Raw genomic sequence first — 27,500 nt, 5'->3', positions numbered from 1 at the left:
GTGTATAGATGTTTTCGATCTAGTTTGGATTCTTCACCATCAAATTTGAAATCTTTGCAATCAAATTTGATGGTAAAGAATCCAGACTAGATTGAAAACAACTATATATTACATATATATATATATATATATATAGGTTCAAAAAAGGAAAAAGACAATAGAACAACAACAAAAAACAATGTGAGGACGTGATACAGATTGTGTTACTAGATGCTCGGGAAAGGAAAGAGAGAGAGAGAGAGTATGACGTTTCGAGTGGAGCTCTTCGTCAGAAACAAGGAAAGTCCAAAGAAGGGAAAAACGGAGGAAGAAAAAAACGTGCCTTATTGGGGTTTTATCAGGTGTTGACATTTGTTTGATCAATCCCAGAGAAACAAGCAGTCCATCTGTTTATATGCTCCACTAACCCAGTAGCTAAAGAGAACTGGAGTTCCTAATTTGCATATTGGATATGTTTAACACTTTATATAATATCAATGGCTTGTAATGGGGAGTTTAGTCCTCACAATATCAGGGTATGAGATAATGTATGTAACCTATACAGTAGATAAACAAACATAGCCAACTTAACTGGTTCTTTGTAGGCAGAAAAAGATAATGGACGTCCTTATTTGATTTTCGAGCCAAATTGAGGTCTCATCAGAGGTATTTACATCAGTTTGACCAATCCCAGAAAAACAAGCAACCAATCTGTTTATATACTTAATAAATCCAGCAGGACTAGAGCTATTAATTTGCACACCTTAAGTTTTTAACATTTCATTTAATTACAGCAGCCTGTCAATGGGGAACTCAGTCCACACAGTAACAAGGTATGATGGATGTAACCTTTATGTATAAGGGGATACTCAAAAGTAAACAGAAATGTTCTCTGTGGGAGAAGCCTGTTGTAGTTCAGGCCTCAGTCTACTGACTGGTGGTGTCCTCTGAATTCATACTGCCACATAGTGTGGTCTTGTTTTGCAGTGCTTCTCTCCTGTTTGTCAATTTTTTATGATGGCTGAAACAAAAGAAACAGCATGCTTCTGTAGAATTCCGTTTTCTGCTGGGGGGAAAACGGTGGCCGAAACAGCTGATATGCTTCAAACAGCTTAGAAGGATGCTGCCACGAGCAAAACACACGTTTACAAGTGGTTTCTTTGTAAGCCTAGTACTTATTCTACCAGTCTCTTTTGCCAAACCGCTAAGTTACAGGGACGTAAACAAACCAACACCAGTTGTTAAGTGGTGACGGGGAAGGGACAAACACTATCACACACACATAGATGTATATACATATATATATATATATATACAATGGGATTCTTTCAGTTTCAACCTACCAAATCCACTCACAAGGCTTTGGTCGGGCCGAGAGATATAATAGAAGACATTTGCCCTAGGTGCCACGCAGTGGGACTGAACCCTGAACCAAGTGGTTAGGAAGCAAGTTTCTTACCACACAGCCACTTTTGCACCAAAATATAAAAAAACAAGTAGGTCTCTCAGGTACTTTATTTTGTCAACCCCCAAAAGATCAAAAGGCGAAGTTGACCTCAGTAGGACTTGAACTCAAGACATACAAAGACCTAGAGCAGAGAAAAAAAAAAACGCCACTAAGCATTTTGTCAGAAGCTCTTACGATGCTTCTAATTCTATAGCCATGATAGTAAAAACAATGGCTTCTTGCACAGGTGCACGGTGGGATAGGTTTATGTGGGTGTAGAGGGTGGTGGTGGTGGTGCAGGTGGCAGTGGTGGTGGAAGCGATGGTGTTAGTGGTGGTGGTGACTGTAATGATGATGACAGATAGGATGGTGGTGGTGGTGGTAGTGGTGGTGGTGGTGGTGGTGGTGGGGACAGTCATGGTGACGGCAGCGGTGGTGATGGTGATTGCAGCAGCAACAGTGGTGGTGGTGGTGGCGGCGGTGGTGGAGGGGGGGGGGGGGACGATGGTGTAGGCCGTGGGGATGTAGCAGTTCTTCCACTTTGATCATTTCCTAATTTACTGCATTCACAGCAATAAACAGACACAATTATATTTAATGACCAAGATAACGAGATAGGCCTCTATGTGGTAGCCAGAGATGGTAGAAAGAGCAGTCAAAATCTCCCTCAATTCACACTGTCCTGTGTAAGTCTGTATGTCTGTATGTATGTATGTATGAGCCAATGAGGGAGACCTCTACATGGTAGCTAGGCCTGCTAGAAATAGCAACCAAATCTCCCTCAAATCACACCCTACTGTCTTATGTATGTATATATGTATGTATGAGCCAATGAGGGAGACCTCTACATGGTAGCTAGACCTGCTAGAAATAGCAACCAAATCTCCCTGAAATCACACCCTACTGTCTTATCTATGTATATATGTATGTATGAGCCAATGAGGGAGACCTCTACATGGTAGCTAGACCTGCTAGAAATAGCAACTAAATTTCCCTCAAATCACACCCTACTCTCTTATCTATGTATATATGTATGTATGTATGAGCCAATGAGGGAGACCTCTACATGGTAGCTAAGCCTGCTAGATAGAAATAGCAACTAAATTTCCCTCAAATCACACCCTACTCTCTTATCTATGTATATATGTATGTATGAGCCAATGAGGGAGACCTCTACATGGTAGCTAAGCCTGCTAGAAATAGCAACTAAATTTCCCTCAAATCACACCCTACTCTCTTATCTATGTATATATGTATGTATGAGCCAATGAGGGAGACCTCTACATGGTAGCTAGACCTGCTAGAAATAGCAGCCAAATCTCCCTCAAATCACACCCTACTGTCTTTTGTATGTATAAGCCAATGAAGGAGACCTCTACATGGGTAGCACATAGCTTCCCTATATAGACTTTCAGTGGAGGTCGGTGGGGTTGAGTTTGACCATGTTGGTTGATAGCTTCTTTAGCCCTTTTCATACCAAGTGTCGACCAAAGCCTTGTGAGTGGATTTGGTAGACGGAAGCTGAAAGAAGCCCATCGTATATATGTATGTATATATGTATGTGTGTATGTGTTTGTGTGTCTGTGTTTGTCCCCCCAACATCGCTTGACAACCGATGCTGGTGTGTTTATGTCCCAGTAACTTAGCGGTTCGGCAAAAGAGATCGATAGAATAAGTACTAGGCTTCCAAAGAATAAGTCCTGGGATCGATTTGCTCGACTAAAAGGCGGTGCTCCAGCATGGCCGCAGTCAAAAAGACTGAAACAAGTAAAAGAGTAAAAGAGTATATATATATATACATATATATATGTGTGTGTCTGTGTATGTGTGTCTGTGTTTGTCTCCCTAGCATCGCTTGACAACCGATGCTGGTGTGTTTATGTCCCTGTAACTTAGCGGTTCGGCAAAAGAGACCGATAGAATAAGTACTAGGCTGCCAAAGAATAAGTCCTGGGGTCGATTTGCTCGACTAAAAGGCGGTGCTCCAGCATGGCCACAGTGAAAAAGACTGAAACAAGTAAAAGAGTAAAAGAGTATATGTTCCAAACACCAGATTAAATTTTTCATTATTTTCAAAATTAATTGCAACAAAAGCAGTGTATTTCAACAGAAACACGGTAGCAAAAGGGTTAAGGTCTGTACATAATACAGGGACCATATTAGTTGAGTGTACCCAACATGGGTAGCAGATAGCTTCCCCTGAGTACTGTTTATATAGTCTCACAGCAGATGTGGGTGTTTTATGCTCCAAAACCAGAGTAATCATTGTCAAAGTTATTTTTACTAAATTCTTCATCATTTGAGAAGTAAATGAAACAAAAGCAGCATATTTCAACAGAAACATGGTAACTAAAGGGTCAAAGTGATCTAAATTAAAACCTTTCACCAAAATTGCATCTTAATTCATGCTCCAAACACCAACTTAATTAATACATTTTTACTCTTTTACTTGTTTCAGTCATTTGACTGCGGCCATGCTGGAGCACCGCCTTTAGTCGAGCAAATCGACCCCAGGACTTATTCTTTGGAAGCCTAGTACTTATTCTATCGGTCTCTTTTGCCAAACCACTAAGTTACGGGGACGTAAACACACCAGCATCGGTTGTCAGGCAATGTTGGGGGGGACAAACACAGACACATAAACATATACATACACACACAGACATATATATATATATATATATATATATATATATATATATATATACGATGGGCTTCTTTCAGTTTCCGTCTACCAAAACCACTCACAAGGCTTTGGTCACCCGCGGTTATAGTAGAAGACACTTGCCCAAGGTGTCTAGCAGTGGGAATGAACCTGGAACCATGTGGTTGGTAAGCAAGCTACTTACCACACAGCCACTCCTACGCCTGCATAAGTAAAATTATACAAAAAAAACCGTGTTCCTTGTTACGACAGAACTTTTTCTTCTGGCAACACAGCATCTGTCCAGTGTAATGGATGTCTAAATAGATTCATATAAATAGATTCAATAAACTTCTTGAATTCAAAGAATCTATGATTTTCTTCCTTTCAAATCAAAGGGGTAACATTGGCATAAATATATATATTTTGGGGCAATTGGTTAAAAAGTTCCCTGCCCCTGTTTTAAAGGAACCCTAGAACTTAACTGCTAGTAATACAAACCAATGAGGGAGCCTCTAGGTAGCCTTAGTCTTCTATTATAATTCCATGCACATCCACAATGTTTTAAAGGAATATAAAATCAACCCCAGAACTTAACTGCTAGTAATACAAACCAATGAGGGAGCCTCTAGGTAGCCTTAGTCTTCTATTATAATTCCAGTTACATCTAGGGTGTTTTATAAGAATATTAAATCAAACCTAGTACTTAACTGCTACTAATATAAACCAATGAGGGAGCCTCTAGGTAACCTTAGTCTTCTATTATAATTCCACTTACATCTAGGGTATTTTATAGGAATATTAAATCAACCATGGTACTTAACTGCTACAAATACAAACCAATGAGGGAGCCTCTAGGTAGCCTTAGCCTTCTATTATAATTCCAGTTACATCTGGGATGTTTTATATGCAATCTATTTCCACAAAGGGAGCAAAGATAACGTTCACCTCGGATGAACTTGATCTCAGAACAAAAAGGGTTGCAGCTAAACATCTCAAACAGCTAGAAATAGCAGCCAAAATCTCAAATCGAATCTGACTCATAAAATGCAGTAAAGGGATAGGGAAAACCTATTATGATGAAAAAAAGATAAATAATAAATGAAAACAGACGTTCCAGTAATGACCATCATGTCTTTTTACAGTCATCTAGGGCTGCATCATCCAATGTCTCCTTGTGGTCGCTCGAGAAGCTAGAAGTAACAGCCAAATCGCCCACATATCGCAACCAATCTCACAAAGACAGATCTGGTTGATCAGGGCTGACCTAGGGCTAAACACTCAAAGGGAGGTAATTAAATACAAGGCTTTTGAGGGGTTTTATTTTTATTTTATTTATTTTTTAAAAAATTCCCTGTCCGATGCTCCACGGATTTTTATTACAACAGTAAAAGAACAGAAACGCTGGAGATGGCAAAAAAAGGGCAGGACGTGGTGTATAGTGGGGTGGGGGAGACGGAGGCGAGATTTCTTTAGATTAAAGATGACGAAATATTTGTGTGAGTGTGAATGGGGGAGGGGTGCATGCGTGCGCGTGTGCGTCCGTGTGTGTGAGTGAGTGAGTGCGTGTGTGTACCCGTATGGAATCAGCAACGGGGTATATCAGAGAGGGTTGTTTCTCAATTATATATATCCGGTCACATACAGGTGCACATACATTATATACACACACACACCTCTCTCTCTCTATATATATATATATAAATATATATATATATATATATATATATATATATATACACACACACATACACACAGAAACATTCACAGATATGTGTGTGTGTGCCAACAATCGTATTTGCATGCGCGTACACAGACGCCTGCGTACAAATAATTATACATGTATACATGTACTGCCATATATATATACATACATACATACACATATATATATATACACATACATACACACACACACACAGAGGCAGACACACACACACAGAGGCAGACACACACACACAGAGGCAGACACACGCACGAGCACAGCTACGGAGGCGCAATCTTATACGCACAAATACATACCTTCACACAAACACATCTATACATACCGTCAGTATATATACACACACACAGATACTTTACAATATATCCCGATGCCCGATCTCACACCCACAACTAACCACCAGCTGGTCCCTCCAATCCGATCTGTTGCCGGCAGTGAAGGGCCAGTTCTGTGGATTGAGAAAACCTCACTGCCTTCTTTCTACTCGTGAGGCACAGAGGGATCCCTAAAAGGGGCCGTGGGGAAAGTTTTCCCGATCGTTCCTTGCTGTAATCTATGCGTGTGTGCGCTGTTTGTCAAATATTCTATTCATACAGATCTGTTATATATATATATATATATATTTATCTAGATCGATATATATATATATATATATATATATATATATATATATTTATCTAGATCGATATATATATATATATATATATATACATATATATATATATATATATATATATATATATATATATATATATATATATATATAACTGCGTGTACATAACTGAAATCCAGAAAAGCACAACATCCAACAAATGAATATATATGAATGTGTGTGTGTGTGTGTGTCTGTGTGTGTGTGTGTGTGTGTGTCTGACAGAGAGGTATGCGAGTGCGTGCGCGCGCGATCGAAATATTTCGGTTTGTCTATATATTTATGCGCGTGCATACGCATATATATATACATATACATATATATGTGTGTGTGTGTGTGTGTGTGGGTACGTGCGCGTTGGCATATATATATACATGGCAGTGGATATATAGGTATGCGTCAGTTGATGTGTGTGCACGGGTATATATGTGTGTGTATAGCATAGTAGTTGTTACACACAGATCATCGGGTAACATATTTACGTGCGTGTATATATATATATGGCGATCTTCCTATATAAGAATGCCTATATATATACACTCACAAAAGGAGAGAGGGAGGGAGATCTATATACACCCTACAACATATATATACATAGATACATATATATATATATATATATACAGTACCGTAATGCAGTAGTCGTATAGGTGATGGTGTTGTTGTTGTGGTTAGTGTTGTAGTAGCGCCTGGTCCCCTGGTCAACTAGTTATTACGATCCGCAGGCTGTGGCTTGTTAAGTGATCGCTGGTTTGGCTTTTCCGACAATATTTCCCTGCAGCCATAACAGAACCGTATGGCTTGTGTAATTGGGTGGTGTGAAGGGGAGGAGTGACAGACGGTGAAGAGAGAGAGAGAAGAGTAGCGAGGGAGAAAGAATAAGAGGGGAATAGCGAGAGGGTGACAGATGGCGATAGTGAAAGAGAGGGGGAGAGAGAGAGCGAGGGAGAAAGAATAAGAGGGGAATAGCGAGAGGGTGAGAGTGACTACGGTAGAGGGAGAGAAAGGGAACAAAGAAGATATAACGGTAGTGCGTGTGAGTGAGAGAGAGAGAGAAGAGAATAGAGTGTTGGGGGGGGGGGGGGAATAGAGATAGTGAAAAGGGGACTAGAAAGAGATTGCGGTAGTGTGTGAGAGATAGGGGCGGAATGAGAGAGGAGGAAAAAGGGAATAGAGAGATATGGCGATAATGTGAGAGAGGGAGAGAGAGAGAGAGAGAGCGGTAGTGTTTCAGAGAGAGGGATATAGCAGTAGTACGAGAGAGGGTTAGACTGAGATGGCTGTAGTGTGAGAGAGGGAGGGAATGACAGAGAAGGGGTAAAAATAGTGCGTGAGGAGGGGGAAAGAATGACAGAGAGTTTGAGATGGTGAGACAGAAAGAAGAATGTCTGAGAGAGAGAGAGAGAGAGACAGAGAGAGAGAGAGAGAGAGAAATTGGAGCAATGATGGAGAGAGGGAAATAGAAAGGTAGTGAAAGGGGGGAGGAATAGGAAAATGGTAATAAGAGAGGAGAAATTGAGAGAGAGAGAGAGATGCTAAGAGAGAGAGACAGACAGATGTCAAGAGAGAAATAGTGGGAAATGTATGGGAGTAGTGGGAGAGAAGAAAAAAATGACAGATGGAGATTGAGGGATAGAGGGAGAAGAGCGAATAGGAGAAAGAAAGAGAGATAGCGATAAGGAGTGAGAGAGGGGCGAATGGAAAAGGATCAGTGAAGGAAGGAAGATAACAAAAAGATAAGGGTGGAGAGGGCGTGACAGGATAGAAGGAGAGAGATGTAGGGAGATATAGATTGATATAGTGAGAAGGGAAGGGGGTGTAAGAATGATAGAAGTAGTAAAAGAGAGGGGAAGAAAGTGGGGAAAAGTGAGAGAAGAGAGAGAAGGGAAGAGAGAAGGAGATGAGGAAGATAGGGAGTGTCAGTGATAGGGGAAAGAGAGACCGACGCAGAGAGAGGGGAAAAGGAAGAGAGATGAGGACGGTAGAGAAAGCCAGAAGGGGACGGTAGTGAGAGAGAGAGAAAAGAAGGGGACAGTAATGAGAGAGAGGTAAGGGAACGATAGTGAAAGACAGAGAGAGAGAACAAGAGAAACAGTAGCACAGCGTAAAAGCAGACGATCAACATGGAAGGGAAAGAGGAGGAGGAGGAGGAAGAGAAAGAAAGGACATTACAGTAATAGAGGGCGGGGCAGGAGGGCACGACAGTGACACACACAGAGGAGAGAGAAAGACAGACAGACAGACAGACAGACAGAGAGAAAGAGAGAGAGAAAGAGAGAAGGAGAGAAAGAGAGACAGAAAGAGAGAAAAATAGAGAGACAAAGAGAGAGAGGGACAGGAAGAGACAGTAGTAAAAGACAGAGGGGAACAAGAGAGAGAGAGAGAGAGAGAGAGAAAGAAAGAGAAGCAGTAGCAGTGAAACATAAACGTAGGCACAGTGACGTCGGAGGAAAGGGAGGAGGAAGATCTTGACGAAAATTGTTTAAAACTGCTGGAGTGTGTGTGTGTGTGTGTGTGTGTATAAATATGTGTGTGTGTGTATAAAGACAACTAACACTGTCCTGGCTTCTTCACTTGGGAATATTGTTACTTCTATACACAACACGCCCATCTCCACTATTACCAATACATTCACATACCAGCATATATATATATATATATATATATATATATATATATATATATATATATATATATATATATATATATAAGCACACACACACACACACATACACACACAGATTTTTGTAGTTGGCACTCCGTCGCTTACGACGACGAGGGTTCCAGTTGATCCGATCAACGGAACGGCCTGCTCGTGAAATTAACGTGCAAGTGGCTGAGCACTCCACAGACACGTGTACCCCTTAACGTAGTTCTCGGGGGGTTATTCAGCGTGACACAGAGTGTGACAAGGCTGACCCTTTGAATTACAGGCACAACAGAAACAGGAAGTAAGAGTGAGAGAAAGTTGTGGCGGAAGAGTACAGCAGGGTTCGCCACCATCCCCTGCCGGAGCCTCGTGGAGCTTTTTAGGTGTTTTCGCTCAATAAACACTCACAACGCCCGGTCTGGGAATCGAAACCGCGATCCTATGACCGCGAGTGCGCCGCCCTAACCACTGGGCCATTGCGCCTCCATGATACAGATTTTATATATATATATATAAAACCGCTGCCTTAATAAAAATCCACTATAATAATACTCTTGTGTATTTCTCCGTCACGACATATGAACGTGGAAGGAAAGACTGATAGATGAAAAAGGAAGGGGTGATGGCAAACTTGGTAGAGGGATGATGGAAGTTCTATGGTGAAAAAAAAATCAAACGGTGTGTATGTAAAAGGAAGTCATGTGAATGTGTGTGTGTGTGTGCAATAGAAGTGGGATGGTGAACATTCAATACCGAAAAGAAAAACCAAACAGCGTTTCAACTCTGTGTGAGTGTATGTGCGTGCGTGTACAAGGGAAGTTTGTGAATGCTTGTTTCTGTGATTATTGCGTACCGCATTTTGTACCTTATTACCTCCACCTTAGCAAAGGTGGAGGTATTGTTTATAGTCGCGTTTGTTTGTTTGTTTGTTTGTCTGTGGCCAAGATATCTCAAAAACCACCAAATGGATTCAGATGAAACTTTCAGGAATATTTGGACTCGTGACAGGCACGAACTGATTAGATTTGGGGATCGATCCATGTACCGGACAAGGGTTATGGATTATTTTTCCTGTTTTTTAACTTAATTTTTGAGAGCGGTCGGTTTCTTTTTAAACTATTGCCATTTGTGAGAGCAGTCAAGTTTATTTCAGATATTCTCATTTTAAAAATCATCTCTGGCTAACCGTTGAGAGGGCATTGGTGTTGCCTTGGCAGAGGTTTGTGCTCCCTGAGGGCTCCTGTTACCTCTGCCTTAGTGAAGGTGGGGGGTGTTGTTTTCAGTTGTATTTGTTTGTTTGTTTGTCTGTGGACAAGATATCTCAAGAACCATTGGATAGATTCAGATGAAACTTTCAGGAATATCTGGACTCGTGACAGGCACGAACTGATTAGATTTGGGGATCGATCAGGTACCGGACAAGGATTATGGATTATTTTTCCTGTTTTTTTTACATAATTTTTGAGAGCGGTCGGTTTCTTTTGAAGTATTCTCATTTGTGAGAGCAGTCAAGTTTATTTCAGATATTCTCATTTTAAAAATCATCTCTGGCTAATCGTTGAGAGGACGTTGGTGTTGCCTTGGCGGAGGTTTGTGCTCCCTGAGTGCTCTTGTAAACTCCGCCTTAGCAAAGGCGAAGGTACTGTTCTCAGTTGTGTTTGTTTGTCTGTCCATGGACAAGATATCTCAAGAACCACTGGATGGATTCGGATGAAACTTTCGGGGATGTTTGGACTCATGACTGGCACAAACCGATTAGATTTTGGGATCGATCCAGTACCGGATAAGGATTCTGGATTATTTTTCATGTTTTTTTTTTTCTTAATTTTTGAGAGCAATCAGGTTCATTTTTAGTATTGCCGTTACTTCAACCACCACCACCACCAGAATCACCACCATCACCACCATCATCACAATACACATGAGGCAAATGACATTCTTGTTCACTACAACCACTACCACCCCCATCACCACACACACACACACAGTATGCACAGAGTACACACCCTTCTTCTATTCTTCCCTCAAACCTACCACAACCCTACCCCTATCACCCAACAGCTATTAAACATCTGACTCACAACTTGACAACTTGTACCACAACTGGCATTGCAAGAGACAAACGCAAACACACACACACACACACACACACACAAAATACCGGAGTACACATACGCACATTCACAGCACTACACATACCCTCACACAACACACACACACACACATTTATGACATACGCCCACTCTCACAATATTAAACACACACACACACACACACACACACAGAGTACAAGCTTACAGAAACACGATTTATCAGCCATGTGTCTCTGAAATCATATCCTACTGTCTCAAAGAACACATGAGATAATGTAGTCCTAGATACACTATGTCTGAATAAAAAACAGGATGGCCACAGTTGGAACATCTTTGATCATAGGTCTGCTGGATCAGGACTGACCTAGGGCTAAACAGCATTAACAAGGAAGGACACATTAGATAATGTAGTCCTAGATACACTATGTCTGAACAAAAGACAGGATGGTCACAGCCGGAACAACTTTGATAGGTCTGACTGGATCAGGACTGACCTGGGGCTAAACAGCATTAACAAGGAGGGACACATTGGATAATGTAGTCCTAGATACACTATGCCTGAATAAAAGCCAGGTAGACACACAGGACTATACACACACACACACACACACACACACACACACACACAAGCAAACACAAAGGGATATACAGAGAGATACATAAATAAACAGAGGATTAGATGCCCATACATACACAAACAAGGCTAGACAAACACATACACAGATATAGACTCATGTACACTCACAGATACACAGATACACATATAGAGAATTATAGAGACGCACAGAGGTGTATGTAGATATACAAACACGCACAGACAAAGGCTGGCGGCAGACGCTGCCAGTACGAAGAACAACAGGAAGGTGTGACGAGATGTTCTGATGGAAGTCATCAGAAGATCGGAGCAGGACGGAATAGGAATTTGGATGGTTTTCGTAATGGAGAAGAAAGGCACAGAGAGAGAGAGAGAGAGAGAGATGACGTTTAGGAGATTTAAACGATAATTGATGGAGCGAAAGAGATGAAAATTGGCGATAAGAAGGGATTAGATGAAGGAAAAAAAAAAAAAATGAAGAAAGTTATTGAAATGGATAAAAATTGATGGGGAAAAATGGACGGACGATAATAGATAGGGGGGAAGAGTTAATGAGAAAATGTGTGGAAACTGAAAAAATAAGGGAGTGTTTAGATGGAAATGAATGAAAATCGGTGAAAATTAAATGAAAAGGTCAAATTCATGAAAATCCAGAAAAAAATGAATGCAAAATCAATAAAAAAATGGATGAAACTTAATGAAGATGCCAAAATATTTGTGAAAATATGGAGGAAAAGAATGTAAATTGAATGAAAATGATAAAACATTCAGAAAAAAAATCTATGAAAAAATGAGTGAAAAATCAATGAAAATTGGTGAAAATTAAATGAAAAGGTGAATGTATTCATGAAAATCCAGAAAAAACGAATGCAAAATCAATAGAAAATGGATGAAACTTAATGAAGATGACAAAATATTTGTGAAAATATGGAGGAAAAGAATGTAAATTGAATGAAAATGATAAAACATTCAGAAAAAAATCTATGAAAAATGAGTGAAAAATCAATGAAAATTGGTGAAAACGATAGAATATTCATGAATGAAAATTGAATGACAGAAAGAGATGATATTTAAGAATGTTAAGTGATAATTGAAGGAGGAAAAGGGATGAAAATTGGCAATAATATGGGATTAGATGAAGAAAAAAAATGATGAAAACATATTGAAATGGATGAAAACTAATAAAAAAAAAAGGGGATTGATGATAATGGCTTGAGAAGGAAAGTGATTGAAAAAATTGGTGAAAACTGGAAAAAGTTGGCAGTATTTAGATGGGAAGAGGGAAATGAAAGATGAATGAATGAAAATTGAGTGAAAGGGAAAGCGAATGAAGATGACAAAATATTCATTAAAATCTATTCTTTTACTTGTTTCAGTCATTTGACTGCGGTCATGCTGGAGCACCATCTTTTAGTCGAGCAAATCGACCCCAGGACTTATTCTTTGGAAGCCTAGTACTTATTCTATCGGGCTCTTTTTGCCGAACCGCTAAGTTACGGGGATGTAAACACACCAGCATCGGTTGTCAAGCGATGTTGGTTGGGGGGACAAACACACACACACAAACATATACACACACACATACACGTTTATATATACAAATATACGATGGGCTTCTTTCAGTTTCCGTCTACCAAATCCACTCACAAGGCTTTGGTCGGCCCGAGGCTATAGTAGAAGACACTTGCCCAAAGTGCCACGCAGTGGGACTGAAACCGGAACCATGTGGTTGGTAAATGGAAATTGAATGAAAATTTATGAAAATGATAAAATATTTATTAAAATGCAAGAAAGACGGAGGAAAATTGGATGAAAATTGAAGGAAAATGACAAATTCGGTCTCCTCAATCACAGCTGACCACTCGCTAAACAACAGCAAGAAGGGAAGATATATCAAATAATGTAGAACTGAATGAAAATCAATGGAAATTCAATGAAAAATGACAAAATATTTGGGAAAATGTAGGAAAATTGAATGAAAACAGAATAAAAATTATATATATATATATATATTGATCTCCAAATTTTGATTTGTTTGTTTGTTTGTTCTAAAAGATTATTCCCTGAAGAAGTGTATGGCAACTTATATGTTTGACTTAAACTTGACGGTCAAATATAGCTTTATACAGAAATGTTGACATAGGAATAAATTACATTAATAATGGATATTAGCGTCAAATCTCTCTCTTAAATGTAAAAATTTAAAACTTTGGATATATATATATATATATATATATATATATATATAAATATATATATATATATTTATATATATACATATATATATATATATACATATATATTTTATAAGCTTAAAGCTTATAAGTGATAAATATATATAATGATATATAAAAGCAAGATCCAAGGTTCCAAGTGTAGGAAGTTAGTAAGTTTCAATCAAATCTCCAGCAAGTTAACTTTCGGATCTCTTGACACCAGTGTAAAGTTCATTTAACTAAGGTATATTCAGCCTGATGGTGGAGGTGCATTGGCCCAGTGGTTAGGGCAGCGGACTCGTGGTCATAGGATCGCGGTTTCGATTCCCAGACCGGGTGTTGTGAGTGTTTATTGAGCGAAAACACCTAAAGCTCCACGAGGCTCCAGCAAGGGATGGTGGCAGAACCCTGCTGTACTCTTTCACCACAACTTTCTCTCACTCTTACTTCCTGTTTCTGTTGTGCCTGTAATTCAAAGGGGCCATCCTTGTCACACTGTGTCACGCTGAATATCCCCCGAGAACTATGTTAAGGGGTACACGTGTCTGTGGAGTGCTCAGCCACTTGCACGTTAATTTCACGAGCAGGCTGTTCCATTGATCGGATCAATTGGAGAATTCACAAAAAAAACAACAGACAAAGACAGGTGGTGTAAACAACAAATGGATGTATTAATATAACGCTCGGGAATAGAGAACGTCTTTAATGTCTCGAGCCTACGCTCTTCAACAGAAAGGAACACAGAAAGAAACAAGGAGAGAAAACAAATATATGTAGTGGTCAGTGATCTATCGCGTTCGAGACATACACACTTCACGTCTGGCTGTACAGCCTTTTTGCTTGTTTGTTTATTCACCGTTTCGTTTTCCTGTCTTGTTTTCCGTCCACCACTACCCTCCGTGAAAACAATTTAATTTGTGTTCGTGGGAAGAACCATTTCAACGATGCGTACTGCCTTAATTCTTCGAAACGCCGGTGTTTTAATGGTGGTAGCTGATGAAGGAGATGTTTCTATGTGGCTTGCTTGTTTGTTGTACCTTGTTTATCATTTTGTCCATCTTCTTTTGCCACGTCATGTACCCAGTTATGTATCTATATGTACATGTGGATGAAGGTATGTGCATACATGTACATATATATGCATATACTCATATCATCATCATCATCATCGTTTAACGTCCGCTTTCCATGCTAGCATGGGTTGGACGATTTGACTGAGGACTGGTGAAACCGGATGGCAACACCAGGCTCCAATCTGATTTGGCAGTTTCTACAGCTGGATGCCCTTCCTAACGCCCACATATACACACACACACATATATATATATATATATATATATATATATATATATATCATAATCATCGTTTTACGTCCGCTTTCCATGCTAGCATGGGTTGGACGATTTGACTGAGGACTGGTGAAACCGGATGGCAACACCAGGCTCCAATCTGATTTGGCAGTTTCTACAGCTGGATGCCCTTCCTAACGCCCACATATACACACACACACACATATATATATATATATATATATATATATATATATATATCATAATCATCGTTTTACGTCCGCTTTCCATGCTAGCATGGGTTGGACGATTTGACTGAGGACTGGTGAAACCGGATGGCAACACCAGGCTCCAATCTGATTTGGCAGAGTTTCTACAGCTGGATGCCCTTCCTAACGCCAACCACTCTGAGAGTGTAGTGGGTGCTTTTACGTGTCACCCGCACGAAATATTGTCAAGAATAAAAGTTTTCATGGAGAAGACATCACTTAGAAATTTTCAGCATCATTATTTTAATACAGTTCTATATTTATTAAGAGATGAGGAATTAGGTACATTATTTACATTTTAATCAGAGAATACTTTTCACTGAAACTTATATCCTTGCAAGTTATTTTAAGTTCCGGAAATTCTGCATCAGACTACTCATATATTGTATATATATATATATATATATATATATACACATATATAGTGATGAACTTAATGTATATAGTGCTCAGGTGCACTACAACGCATCAGAAAAGGTAGTCAAAAGTGCATGAACATTACAAAGAACACGCACGGCAAGTGACCGGTGAATGAGTTGTTAAAAAAAGGTGGGGTAGAGGACATCAGGTGTGCTATTGTTGAATTTCGGGAAGCATGGAAGTTTTCGACAAAGTAGTCATGAAAATTCATTCAAAATGAATGAAATTCATTGGAAATTGAATGAAAATTTATGAAAAGGACAAGATTATTTGTGAAAAGGAGGTAAAAAAAATTAACAAAAGTTTAATCAAAATGAGTGAAAATTGAATGAAAATGGCAAAGTATTTGAGAGAAACCATTAAAAGTTTATGAAAAGGAACGAAAATTATAAAAAATGTACACATATGTAACAGACAAGATATGTAAATACATAGCCAAGCACGCACATATAAACATACATGCACACATACACACACAGATACAAAAGCTTAAACAAATTTACACAAACACACACTGGCACATGCAGACACGCACGTACAAAAATTGATGTAAATAAGAAAATATTTGTGAAAAATACAGGAAAGTGGGTGGAAATTAAATGAAGATTGTTGAAAGTTGAATGAAAACGACAAAATATTCAAGAAAATCTATGAAAAATGAACGAAAATTGATGAAACCAACAAAATATTCATTAAAAAAACTATAAAAAAAATGCATGAATATTTGATGGAAATTGAATGAAAATTGAATAAAACGACAATATATTCATGAAAATCCATGGAAAGTTAATATAATTTGATGAAAATGACAAATTAATCATGAAGATTTATGGAAATGGATAAAAACAGCAAAAATATTCATAGAAATTCATAGAAAAATGGATGTTGATTTGATGGAAATTTATGCAAATGACAAACTATTCATGAAAATTTATGAAGAATGTTATTAAAATACATGCTAAAATGGTTACAAGAAGAGAAGAGAAAGAAATGGATGTAAATTGAGTATGAAAATAATTGAAAGGTTTATAAAAAATGGATGGTGGCGGAGGTTAAAGAGTACAGCGAATCCACCAGGAATAGGTTCAGCAGGGATAAAGTATAAGGGTAGAAAAAGGTGGTGAGCGGGCAGAAACATTAGACTTTTTCACTTCCCAAGCGTTATACTAATACATCAGTTTGTTGTCTACACCACCTGTCTTTGTCTTTTGTTTTTTTGCGAGACACTAAACTCGGCTTGCGAAGACCTGTTGGGGCAAGCGAAAGCGAAATCATCATGGCACCTGTGCCTAGCGTCGCCGTCCCGGCACATGTAAAGACATTCGAGCGAGATCGTTGCCAGTGCTGCTGGACTGGCTCCTGTGCAGGTGGCACGTAAAATACACCTTTTTGCACATGGCCGTTGTCAGTACTGCCTGACTGGTCCTCGTGCCGGTGGCACGTAAAAGCACCCGCTACACTCTCTGAGTGGTTGGTGTTAGGAAGGGCATCCAGCTGTAGAAGCTCTGCAAAATCAGATTGGAGCCTGGTGTAGCCATCTGGTTTCACCAGTCCTCAGTCAAATCGTCCAACCCATGCTAGCATGGAAAGCGGATGTTAAACGATGATGATGATGATGATATATATATATAAATATATATATATATATATATATATATATATATATATATATATATATATATATATATATATATACACTCTCAGAGTGGTTGGCGTTAAGAAGGGCATCCAGCTGTAGAAACTCTGCCAAATCAGATTGGAGCCTGGTGTAGCCATCTGGTTTCACCAGTCCTCAGTCAAACCGTCCAACCCATGCTAGCATGGAAAGCGGACGTTAAACGAAGATGATGAGTACAACGAAATAACTTGAGACTACGATACTTACCTCATCCACCCTCCAGCTACAAACTTCATACATTTGAAAAAGAAAGATTCATATGAAAGGCAGGCAGAAAGGAAAAAGAGAAATATTGAAAATAACCTTGAAAAGAAAAAAAAAAAAACTAAAGGGAATAAAATAGACTGAAATAAATTTACGCAACGGGGGAAAACACACAATATCAAAATAATCTCCTGAAAGTAAATTTGATATATCACTTGATGACAATGGGTGACACTGACACCAACCCCGAATTCAACACCATCGTCTGTCATCTAACCCCCCCCCCCGGTGTTTCTTAACCTTTTGACCCTTGCGTAACCCTTAAAATAAATTACATGCATCAAGGAACTCTGGTACAAAAGAAAAAATTATATACCATATCTTGCTCTGTTGAGATGTTTTGGATGAATAACATGTGATAACCTAACGATATGTCTTTTTTTTTTACATACATACATACATACACATCATCATCATCATCATCATCATCGTTTAACGTCCGCTTTCCATGCTAGCATGGGTTGGACGATTTGACTGAGAACTGGTGAAACCGGATGGCAACACCAGGCTCCAATCTAAATTTGGCAGAGTTTCTACAGCTGGATGCCCTTCCTAACGCCAACCACTCATACATATATATACATTATTATATAATATATATACATTATATAATATATATATATATATACATTATTATCTTTATCTTATGATATTTACTTTGTATTATATTATACTCATTTATTGTGCTTTTAATTATTAATTTTTCTATATGTGATAGTGGATTTTCATCGATGAGTTCATCAACCTTGGTTCTTTTCCCTAAAACTATATATTTTATATACATACATATATATACGAGTTAATTAGAGTGCTTTCTATGTGACACCATCACCAGTGATTTTTATGTGACACCATCACCAGTGACTTTTATGTGGCGCTATCACTGGTGCATTTTATGTGGCACCAGCACCAGTGTTCTTTACATGACACCAACACCAGTGCATTTTATGTGGCCCCATCACCAGTGCCTTTTACATGGCACCTGCGCCAATGCTTTTTTGCGTGACACCAGCACTGATGCTCTTTACATGCCATGAAATACGGTAAAGAGCTGCAACAAATAGCTCACGACCTATCTTACCGGATGCTCTAACGATTCGGATCTAGTTTAAAACGGGGGCACCAGTTATCATTAATGTTTTATGTAGTGTTTTTGGTACCAAAAGACTTTCAAACTTCGTATACTTATCTATTTTGTGTTATAGAACACAAAAAAATTTTTGTATTCGAATTTATTTCATGTAAAAATTTGTCTTATTTCGATAATTTCTACTAATCACTGACGTCTATTCAGTTGAAAACAGTTAGCGCTGCAACGGTGTATATCGTATTAATCCCCTAACCCTAACCCTAACTAGACTATTAACCCTAACCCTAACCCTAAAACTAACCCTAACTCTAGAATCCGAACTCTAAAATTGTTACACACATAGATACGCACAGCGTAATTTATTATATAAACAATATATGCGTATAAATTACGATTAAACCGGATGAAGTATGTCACAGGGAATAACATTTTTATGACCGCCCAGCAGTAACTCTATTCAGCTGAATAGACGTCAGTGATTGGTTGAAATTACAGAAATACGACAACTTTAACATGGAATAACTTGCGAATTCCTTTTTTTGTTAAGAAGACTAAGAGTAAAAGATGTTTTATATGACACATTCTACCAGTGTCCCAAGTTTCAAAGTGTTTCATTAGTGTTTCGTTAAGAAAATACTGGTGCCCCCGTTTTAAACTAGATCCGACGATTCTACTAACTGAATCCCCCTTCTGCTTTTGCCCCAAGGATGGTGTGAAACAGTGTAGGAGGGCAAGAATAAATCGGAAAGAGAACACATTTTGAAATCGAAGCAGAGTAAAAAAAAAGAAAGACAAAAATCCACCAATGGAGAACTGCAAAATATGTCGGTACTTACCAGTTGATGAAAGAACTTTTACCAGCTGAATGGTTGCCAATTAAAAGAATGCTGATTTTCTTCCGCGGTGCCAATAATGGCAAGTTGAGCTGCTGCTCGGCTATCTTCACCAACCCTGAAAGAAGAAACCAAGAGATTCTTTAGAAAAAGCAGAGTGGTCAGGAAGCTCAGTCTGCGACCACATGGTTTTGGGTTTCAAGTTCCACAGCGCAACACCTTAACCGTTTAGCATTGAAACCAAACCATATCCAGCCCAAATATTCTATCCGTTTTTGTTTTTTTTTTGTTTAAACTAGCCAGATCCAGCCTCTCACACCTACCCTACAATGTCATTCTGAAAATAAACAATCACATCATTGAAATCTCAGAGCTATGAGATAATGCTTTTTATGTGGCACCATCACTCTCTCTCTCTCTCTCTCTCTCTCCAACCTCTCCCTCTCTCCAACCCTGCCTTTCTCTCTCTCTCTCTCTGACACTTCTTTGTTTTCCAACCTTCTCTCTTTGTTCTTCCCTCCCACTCTCTCTATCTTTTCCTCCCTCTACCTCCAACCCCTCCTGTTTTCTCCCTTTCACCTTCTCCTCTCTCTCTCTCTCTCTCCACAAGAAATTGGCTACATTCACCGTCCATGAGGGATGGGCTCTGCTAGCCAGTCCTCAAATACCCCCCCCCCACCGCACAATATATATCACAACAGCGCCACAACGACTATGTCAGGAATTGAAGATTCTCCCAATAGGGTAAGTATCATAAATACATGTGTATGTGTATACATATATGAGTGTGTATATAAATGAATATAAATGCATATATAGATTCATATATATGTATATCTACGCATGGATATGTATCTATACATACATACATGAGTGTGCGTGCGCATATATATATATATATATATATATATATATATATATATATATATACACACATACACAAACACACAGTGGTGCTCCAGCATGACTGCAGCTCCAAGGCTGAAATGAATAAAAGAATATGTGTGTGTGTGTGTATGCGTGTGTGCATGTGTATGTAGGCACATATATATGTGTTTGCGTGTATATATATATACATAGGTACATGTGCGTGTGTGTGTGTGTGTGTGTGTGTGTGTGTGGTGTATATACATGTGTGTAAGTATATATGTCTATCTATACATGTACATGCATAACTTTGTGTATATATGTATGTACATACATAGCTGCTTGTGTGTGTAAATGTATGTGTGTGTATCCATACATAAATGTATGTATGTTTGTATATGTACATATATATATATATATATATATATATATATATATATGTAGTGTGTGTGTGTATGTATGTATATATATATATATATATATATGTGTGTGTGTGTGTGTGTGTATATATATGTATGTATGTATGTATGTACTTGCCCACATATGCAGACATATATATATATATATATATATATATATATATATATATATATATATATATAAACGGCCTTAAATTTTGATTATATAGCATACAATATTTTCCATTCTTTCTGTCTTCTCCTCTGCTGTCATGAATGGCATGGGTGGGTTCCTCTAGTTTACATGATGAAGTAAATAATTATATTTTTACAGCTGGGTGGCTCTCTTTCCCTGCCACTAACCCCACCACCCGAACACACACATACACACACACACACACACATATACAGACGCACGCACGCGTGCACCCCCTCATCAGACAGCAGAACGTGTTTTTTACGTTAATTGGGTCATCTGGTACAAGAAGATAAGTAGCGATGGGTGGCACAGGGGTAGGAATGGAGTGGGGCGGGGGGGGGGGGGGGGGTGATGGGGGCTTGAACCTACTCCACATAATGAGCAACAGCAATTGGAAGTCGTCATCATAATCTTTGTCATCATCATCATCATCATCATCATCATCCTCGTCATCCTCCTTATCAGCGTTGATGTCATCATCATCATCATCATAATCGTCATCATCGTCATCATCGTCATCATCACAATCGTCATCACCGTTGTCAGTCATCATTGTCATCGTCATCCCCCTTCTCCTCCTCTTCCTCCTCCTCCACATCATCATAATTGTCATCTGATCACTGGCAAAATTCTCACAGAACTTTGTCAGTGAACCGGTCGCGGTCTCAAAGCAATGAAAATATTTTGGCAAATTAAATTTAAATGTTGAAGTGAATCTAACGGATTTTGTGTGTTTCTTAAATGGCTAATAAATACCTTCCACGCTGCAATTGTTTTCGTTCCAGCACACGATCTCAGATCAGGTCACTTTCTATGCAAGTACATCTCCGTAAATATATACAAATTATAGAAATCATTTTTTAAAAATATACAGGACAGTACTGTTTCTACTTTGCAGATTTTCACCTATTGCAGGTGGTTTTGGAATGTAACACCTACGATAGTCAATGGATTAGTCTGTGTTCTGTAAAGAGGATTGATTCTAATCCAGTCTGGGACCATGTATACATCCAGGAATAGTGTAGATATATAAATATTGTGTGCATGTGTGTATATTTTTTTTTTTTTATTTTACTCTACTTGTTTCAGTTTCCGTCTACCAAATCCACTCACAAGGCTTTGGTCGGCCCGAGGCTATAGTAGAAGACACTTGCCCAAGGTGCCACGCAGTGGGAATGAACCCGGAACCATGTGGTTGATAAGCAAGCTACTTACCACACAGCCACTCCCGCGCCTATATATATATATATATATACACATATATATATATATATATATATATATATATATACAGTAAAGATGCTTAATTCTAATCCAGTCTGGGTCTATCCTCTTACAGAGAAAAATGTGTGAGAGAGAGAGAGGGTGAGTGAGTGACTGACAGAGACAGAGAGAGAGGAGGAGGGAGAAAAAGAGAGACAGAGAGAGAAAGAGAGGTGAGAGAGAATGGAAGGGGCAGAGAGAAGTGGGGGGGGAAGAAATGGTTTGTATTCAAAGATCTGTGGATGTAGAAAGCATCACAGCTTCCACAACCATTTTCTTCCGGCATCTGCCAGTGAGTAGCAGCAGCAGCAGAAGCAGCAGCAGAAGAAACGAGCTCTTCTTACTCACCACTACCACTACTACTACAACCAACACCACAACCACCGCCATTACTACCAACAGCACTACCACTAACACCACTACAGCTACCACCACAACCGCCTGTGCAACTGCTATTACTACAACCACCACCACCACTACAACCACCTGTACAACTGCTACTACCACCACCACCACAACCACCTGTACAACTACTATTACTACAACCACCACCACTACAAGCACCTGTACAACTACTACTACCACCACCACAACCACCTGTACAACTACTACTACACCACAACCACCTGTACATCTACTACTACTACTACTACACCACAACCACCTGTACAACTACTACTACTAGTAACACCTCCACAACCACCTGTACAATTACTACTACTACCACCTCCACAACCACCTGTACAACTACTACTACTTCTACTACTACTACACCACAACCACTTGCAGTCATCTTCCAATGACTGGTTGTGCTATTCAGAGGCCCGCTGTAAAAAAAAATTGGGGTTGACAGCTGTAAGCAGTGATGTAAATAAATACAAACTTGTTACCATTTCGAATATGCTTGAAGCATACTTGAAACAGTAAGAAAGACATTCAATGTATTCTCTAATGGAAAAAATTTCTCACTGTAAGCAAATATATGTAAATACACCAAGTCAGTTCACAGTGCCCCCACCTAACCAGCCTGGACAGATGGATGAATGTATTTCAAGGTGATTATCTCCTCTTCAGCAACAGACACTGGAAAAAGAAGACATTATGAACTGACACAAGAGAACACAAGAGAGAGGGGCTTTTTATGATATTCACATCATCGTTCAGTGACTGCTTGTGCTATTCAGCAGCCCGTCGTAAATTGGATAGAGGGCGACAGCGCTAAGCAGTGATACGTATGTTGTTGTTGGCACTCCGTCGCTTACGACGTCGAGGGTTCCAGTTGATCCGATGAACGGAACAGCCTGCTGCTCGTGAAATTAACGTGCAAGTGGTTGAGCACTCCACAGACACGTGTACCCTTAACGTAGTTCTCGGAGGATATTCAGCATGACACAGTGTGTGACAAGGCTGACCCGTTGAATTACAGGCACAACAGAAACAGGAAGAAAGAGTGAGAGAAATTTGTGGGGTGGAAGAGTACAGCAGGGTTCGCCACCATCCCCTGCCGGAGCCTCGTGGAGCTGTTAGGTGTTTTCACTCAATAAACACTCACAATGCCCGGACTGGGAATCGAAACCGCGATCCTATGACCGCGAGTCCGCTGCCCTAACCACTGGGCCATTGCACCTCCACTAGTGATCAGTATAAATACAAACTTGTCACCATTTCATGTATGCTTGAGGGATATTTGAACTCCAAGGAAAGACATTCAGGGTACTTTGACATAGAGATAATTTCTCGCTGTACACTAATAAATGTTAAACCACAATGAGTCAGCTCAGATGTTCCCCAACCAGACTGCTGAATGCATGCATTTCCAAGTGTTTATCTCCTCTTCAGCAGCAGGGAGTGGGAAAGCAGATTCTACCAACTAACACAAGAGACAGGTCCCTCTCACAATATTTCTGTCATCATTCAATGACAGATGATATTATTCAGAGGCTCACAGTATGATCGATATATCATCATCATCATCATCATCATCATTTAATGTCCATTTTACATGCTGACGTAAGTCAGAAAAATGTCTGTGTGGTAAGAAGCTTGCTTCCCAAACACATGGTCCCAAGTTCAGTCCCACTGCTTGGCACCTTGGCCAAGTACATTCCACTATAGCTATTGGCTCATACCTCCATAAGACAGTTGAGTGTAATCTGAGAGAGATTTGGTTGCTATTTCTAACAAGTATAGTTACTACATTGAGGTCTCCCTCATTGGCTCATACATACATATATACATACATAAGACAGTAGAGTGTAATTTGAGGGAAATTTGGTTGCTATTTCTAACAGGTATAGTTACTACATTGAGGTCTCCCTCATTGGCTCATACATACATATATACATACATAAGACAGTAGAGTGTAATTTGAGGGAGATTTGGTTGCTATTTCCACCAGGCCTAGCTACTACATAGGTCTCTCCGAGTGGCTCATATATACATACATTCATACAGACACACACACATATATATATATATACATACATAAGACAGTAGGGTGTGATTTGAGATAGATTTAGCTGATATTTCTACTAGGGAGACTTCTACATGGTAGCAGTCTCCCTCTTTAGCTCATACATACATAAGACAGTAGGGTGTGATTTAAGGGACATTTGGCTGCCATTTCTACCAGGTATAGTTACCATATAGAGGTCTGCCTGGCTGGCTCATACATACATACACACATACATATGTATACAAGAGAGTAGGGTGTAATTTGAAGGAGATTTGGCTGCTATTCCTACTAGGTCTAGCTACCATGTAGAAGTCTCCCTGATAGACTCACACATATATACATACATAAGATAGTAGGTGTGATTTGAGGGACATTTGGCTGCTATTTCTACCAGGTCTAGCTACCATGTAGAGGTCTCCCTCACTGGCTCATACATAAGACGGAAGGGTGTGATTTGAGGGAGATTTGGCTGTTATTTCTACCATATCTAGCTACCATGTAGAGGTCTCCCTCAGTGGCTCATACATACATAAGATAGTAGGGCGTGATTTGAGGGAGATTTGGCTGCTATTTCAACCAGGTCTAGCTACCATGTAGAAGTCTCCCTCACTGGTTCATACATACATAAGATAGTAGGGCGTGATTTGAGGGAGATTTGGCTGCTATTTCAACCAGGTCTAGCTACCATGTAGAGGTCTCCCTCATTGGCTCATACATACATAAGACGGAAGGGTGTGATTTGAGGGAGATTTGCCTGTTATTTCTACCATATCTAGCTACCATGTAGAGGTCTCCCTCAGTGGCTCATACATACATAAGATAGTAGGGCGTGATTTGAGGGAGATTTGGCTGCTATTTCAACCAGGTCTAGCTACCATGTAGAGGTCTCCCTCATTGGCTCATACATACATAAGACGGAAGGGTGTGATTTGAGGGAGATTTGGCTGTTATTTCTACCATATCTAGGTACCATGTAGAGGTCTCCCTCATTGGTTCATACATACATAAGACAGTAGGGCGTGATTTGAAGGAGAATTGGCTGCTATTTCTACCATCTCTAGCTACCATGTAGGAGAACCCTCTCTCTCTCTCTCTCTCTCTCCCTCTCTAGCATTGTTGGTGGTGATGCATGTATGATGCAGGTTGTGCAGCAAGGTAAGGTGCAGAACAGTAGCACATGATATGCAAGCGGAATGGGAAGCAGAAGAATGGAAATCCCACCCCCACCCCCCACCCCCCCACCCCAAAAAAACAGAACACAAGCAGCAACAGCAGCGGACTTGGTGGCAGCGGACGCTGCAACAGCGGCCAGCAGCGGCTGCTGCAGTAGGGGATAGAGATTTGTAGCAGTAGATGCAGTAGCAGTAGATGCAGTAGCAGTAGTACTGTTGCTTGTGGTGGTAGTGGTGGTGGTGGTGCTGCTACTTGTGGTAGTAGTAGTAGTAGTAGTGGTGGTGGTGGTGCTGCTGCTGCTACTTGTGGTAGTAGTAGTAGTAGTAGTGGTGGTGGTGGTGCTGCTGCTGCTACTTGTGGTAGTAGCAGTAGTGGTGGTGGTGGTGGTGGTGATAGTAGTAGTAGTAGCAGCAGTAGTTGTAGTTTTAGTAGTAGTAGTGGTGATGGTGGTAGTGTGGTAGTAGTTGTAGTAATTGTAGTGGTGGTAGTAGTAGTAATAGTGGTGGTTGTAGTGGTAGTAGTAGTAGTAGTAGTAGTGATGGTAGCGGTAGTAGTTGTGGTTTTAGTAGTAGTAGTGGTGATGGTGGTGGTGTGGTAGTAGTTGTATTAATGGTAGTGGTGGTGGTTGTAGTAATGGTAGTAGTAATAGTGGTAGTGGTAGTAGTAGTAGTAGTAGTGGTGGTGGTGGTGGTAGTAGTGATAGTAGTAGTAGTAGTAGTTGTGATAGTGGTAGTAGTAGTAATGGTAGTGGTGGTGGTTGTGGTTGTGGCGGTGATGGTGTTGGTGTTGGGAGCAGTTTTTGACTTGGCTGCAGCATTGATAGTGGTGGTCATGGTGTAGGTGCTGGTGGTAATAGTGGTGGTAGTAGTAGTGGCAATAGTAATAGTAGTACAAACTGTAACAGTTATGGTAGAAGGGGTGTGGTGGTGGTGGTGGTGGAGAGGACAGTGAAGGTGGTGGTGGTGGTGGTGGTAGAGAGGGGAAGAGAGAGAAAGACAGAGACGTAGAGAGAGGGGACAAAGAAATAGAGAGAGAGGCAGATAGAGACAGAAAGAAAGACAGAGGAGAGACAGAGAGAAAGAGAGACAGAGGTGAGACAAAAATGGTAAAGAGAGAGAGAGACAAAGAAAGAGAGATGTAGTGAGAGAAGCCAGGAGAAAGAGACAAAGAAAGACTGGAGGAAAGAGAGATGAAGAGAAATACATACAGAGAGAGAGAGAATGATAAGGAAAGAAATGTAGGGAGAAAGAGAGAGAGATGTAGAGAGAGAGAAAGAGTGAGAGATGTAGAGAGAGAGAGAGAA

General features: G+C 39.8%; 1 protein-coding gene across 1 annotated transcript in view; it reads right to left on the bottom strand.

The window, feature by feature from the left end:
- LOC106875774 (sarcalumenin) overlaps nt 1-27,500 on the bottom strand; it is a 171,646-nt gene that overhangs the window by 123,883 nt on the left and 20,263 nt on the right. The window contains exon 2 of the mRNA XM_089345793.1: nt 19,846-19,960. Within this exon, the coding sequence (XP_089201919.1) occupies nt 19,846-19,960 (115 nt within the window). The remainder of the gene's footprint in view (nt 1-19,845; nt 19,961-27,500) is intronic.

This window comes from Octopus bimaculoides, chromosome 30, assembly GCF_046866305.1.
Source record: "Octopus bimaculoides isolate indiv1 chromosome 30, ASM4686630v1, whole genome shotgun sequence".
Taxonomy (NCBI): domain Eukaryota; kingdom Metazoa; phylum Mollusca; class Cephalopoda; order Octopoda; family Octopodidae; genus Octopus; species Octopus bimaculoides.
This window is presented reverse-complemented; position numbering and strand designations above follow the sequence as displayed.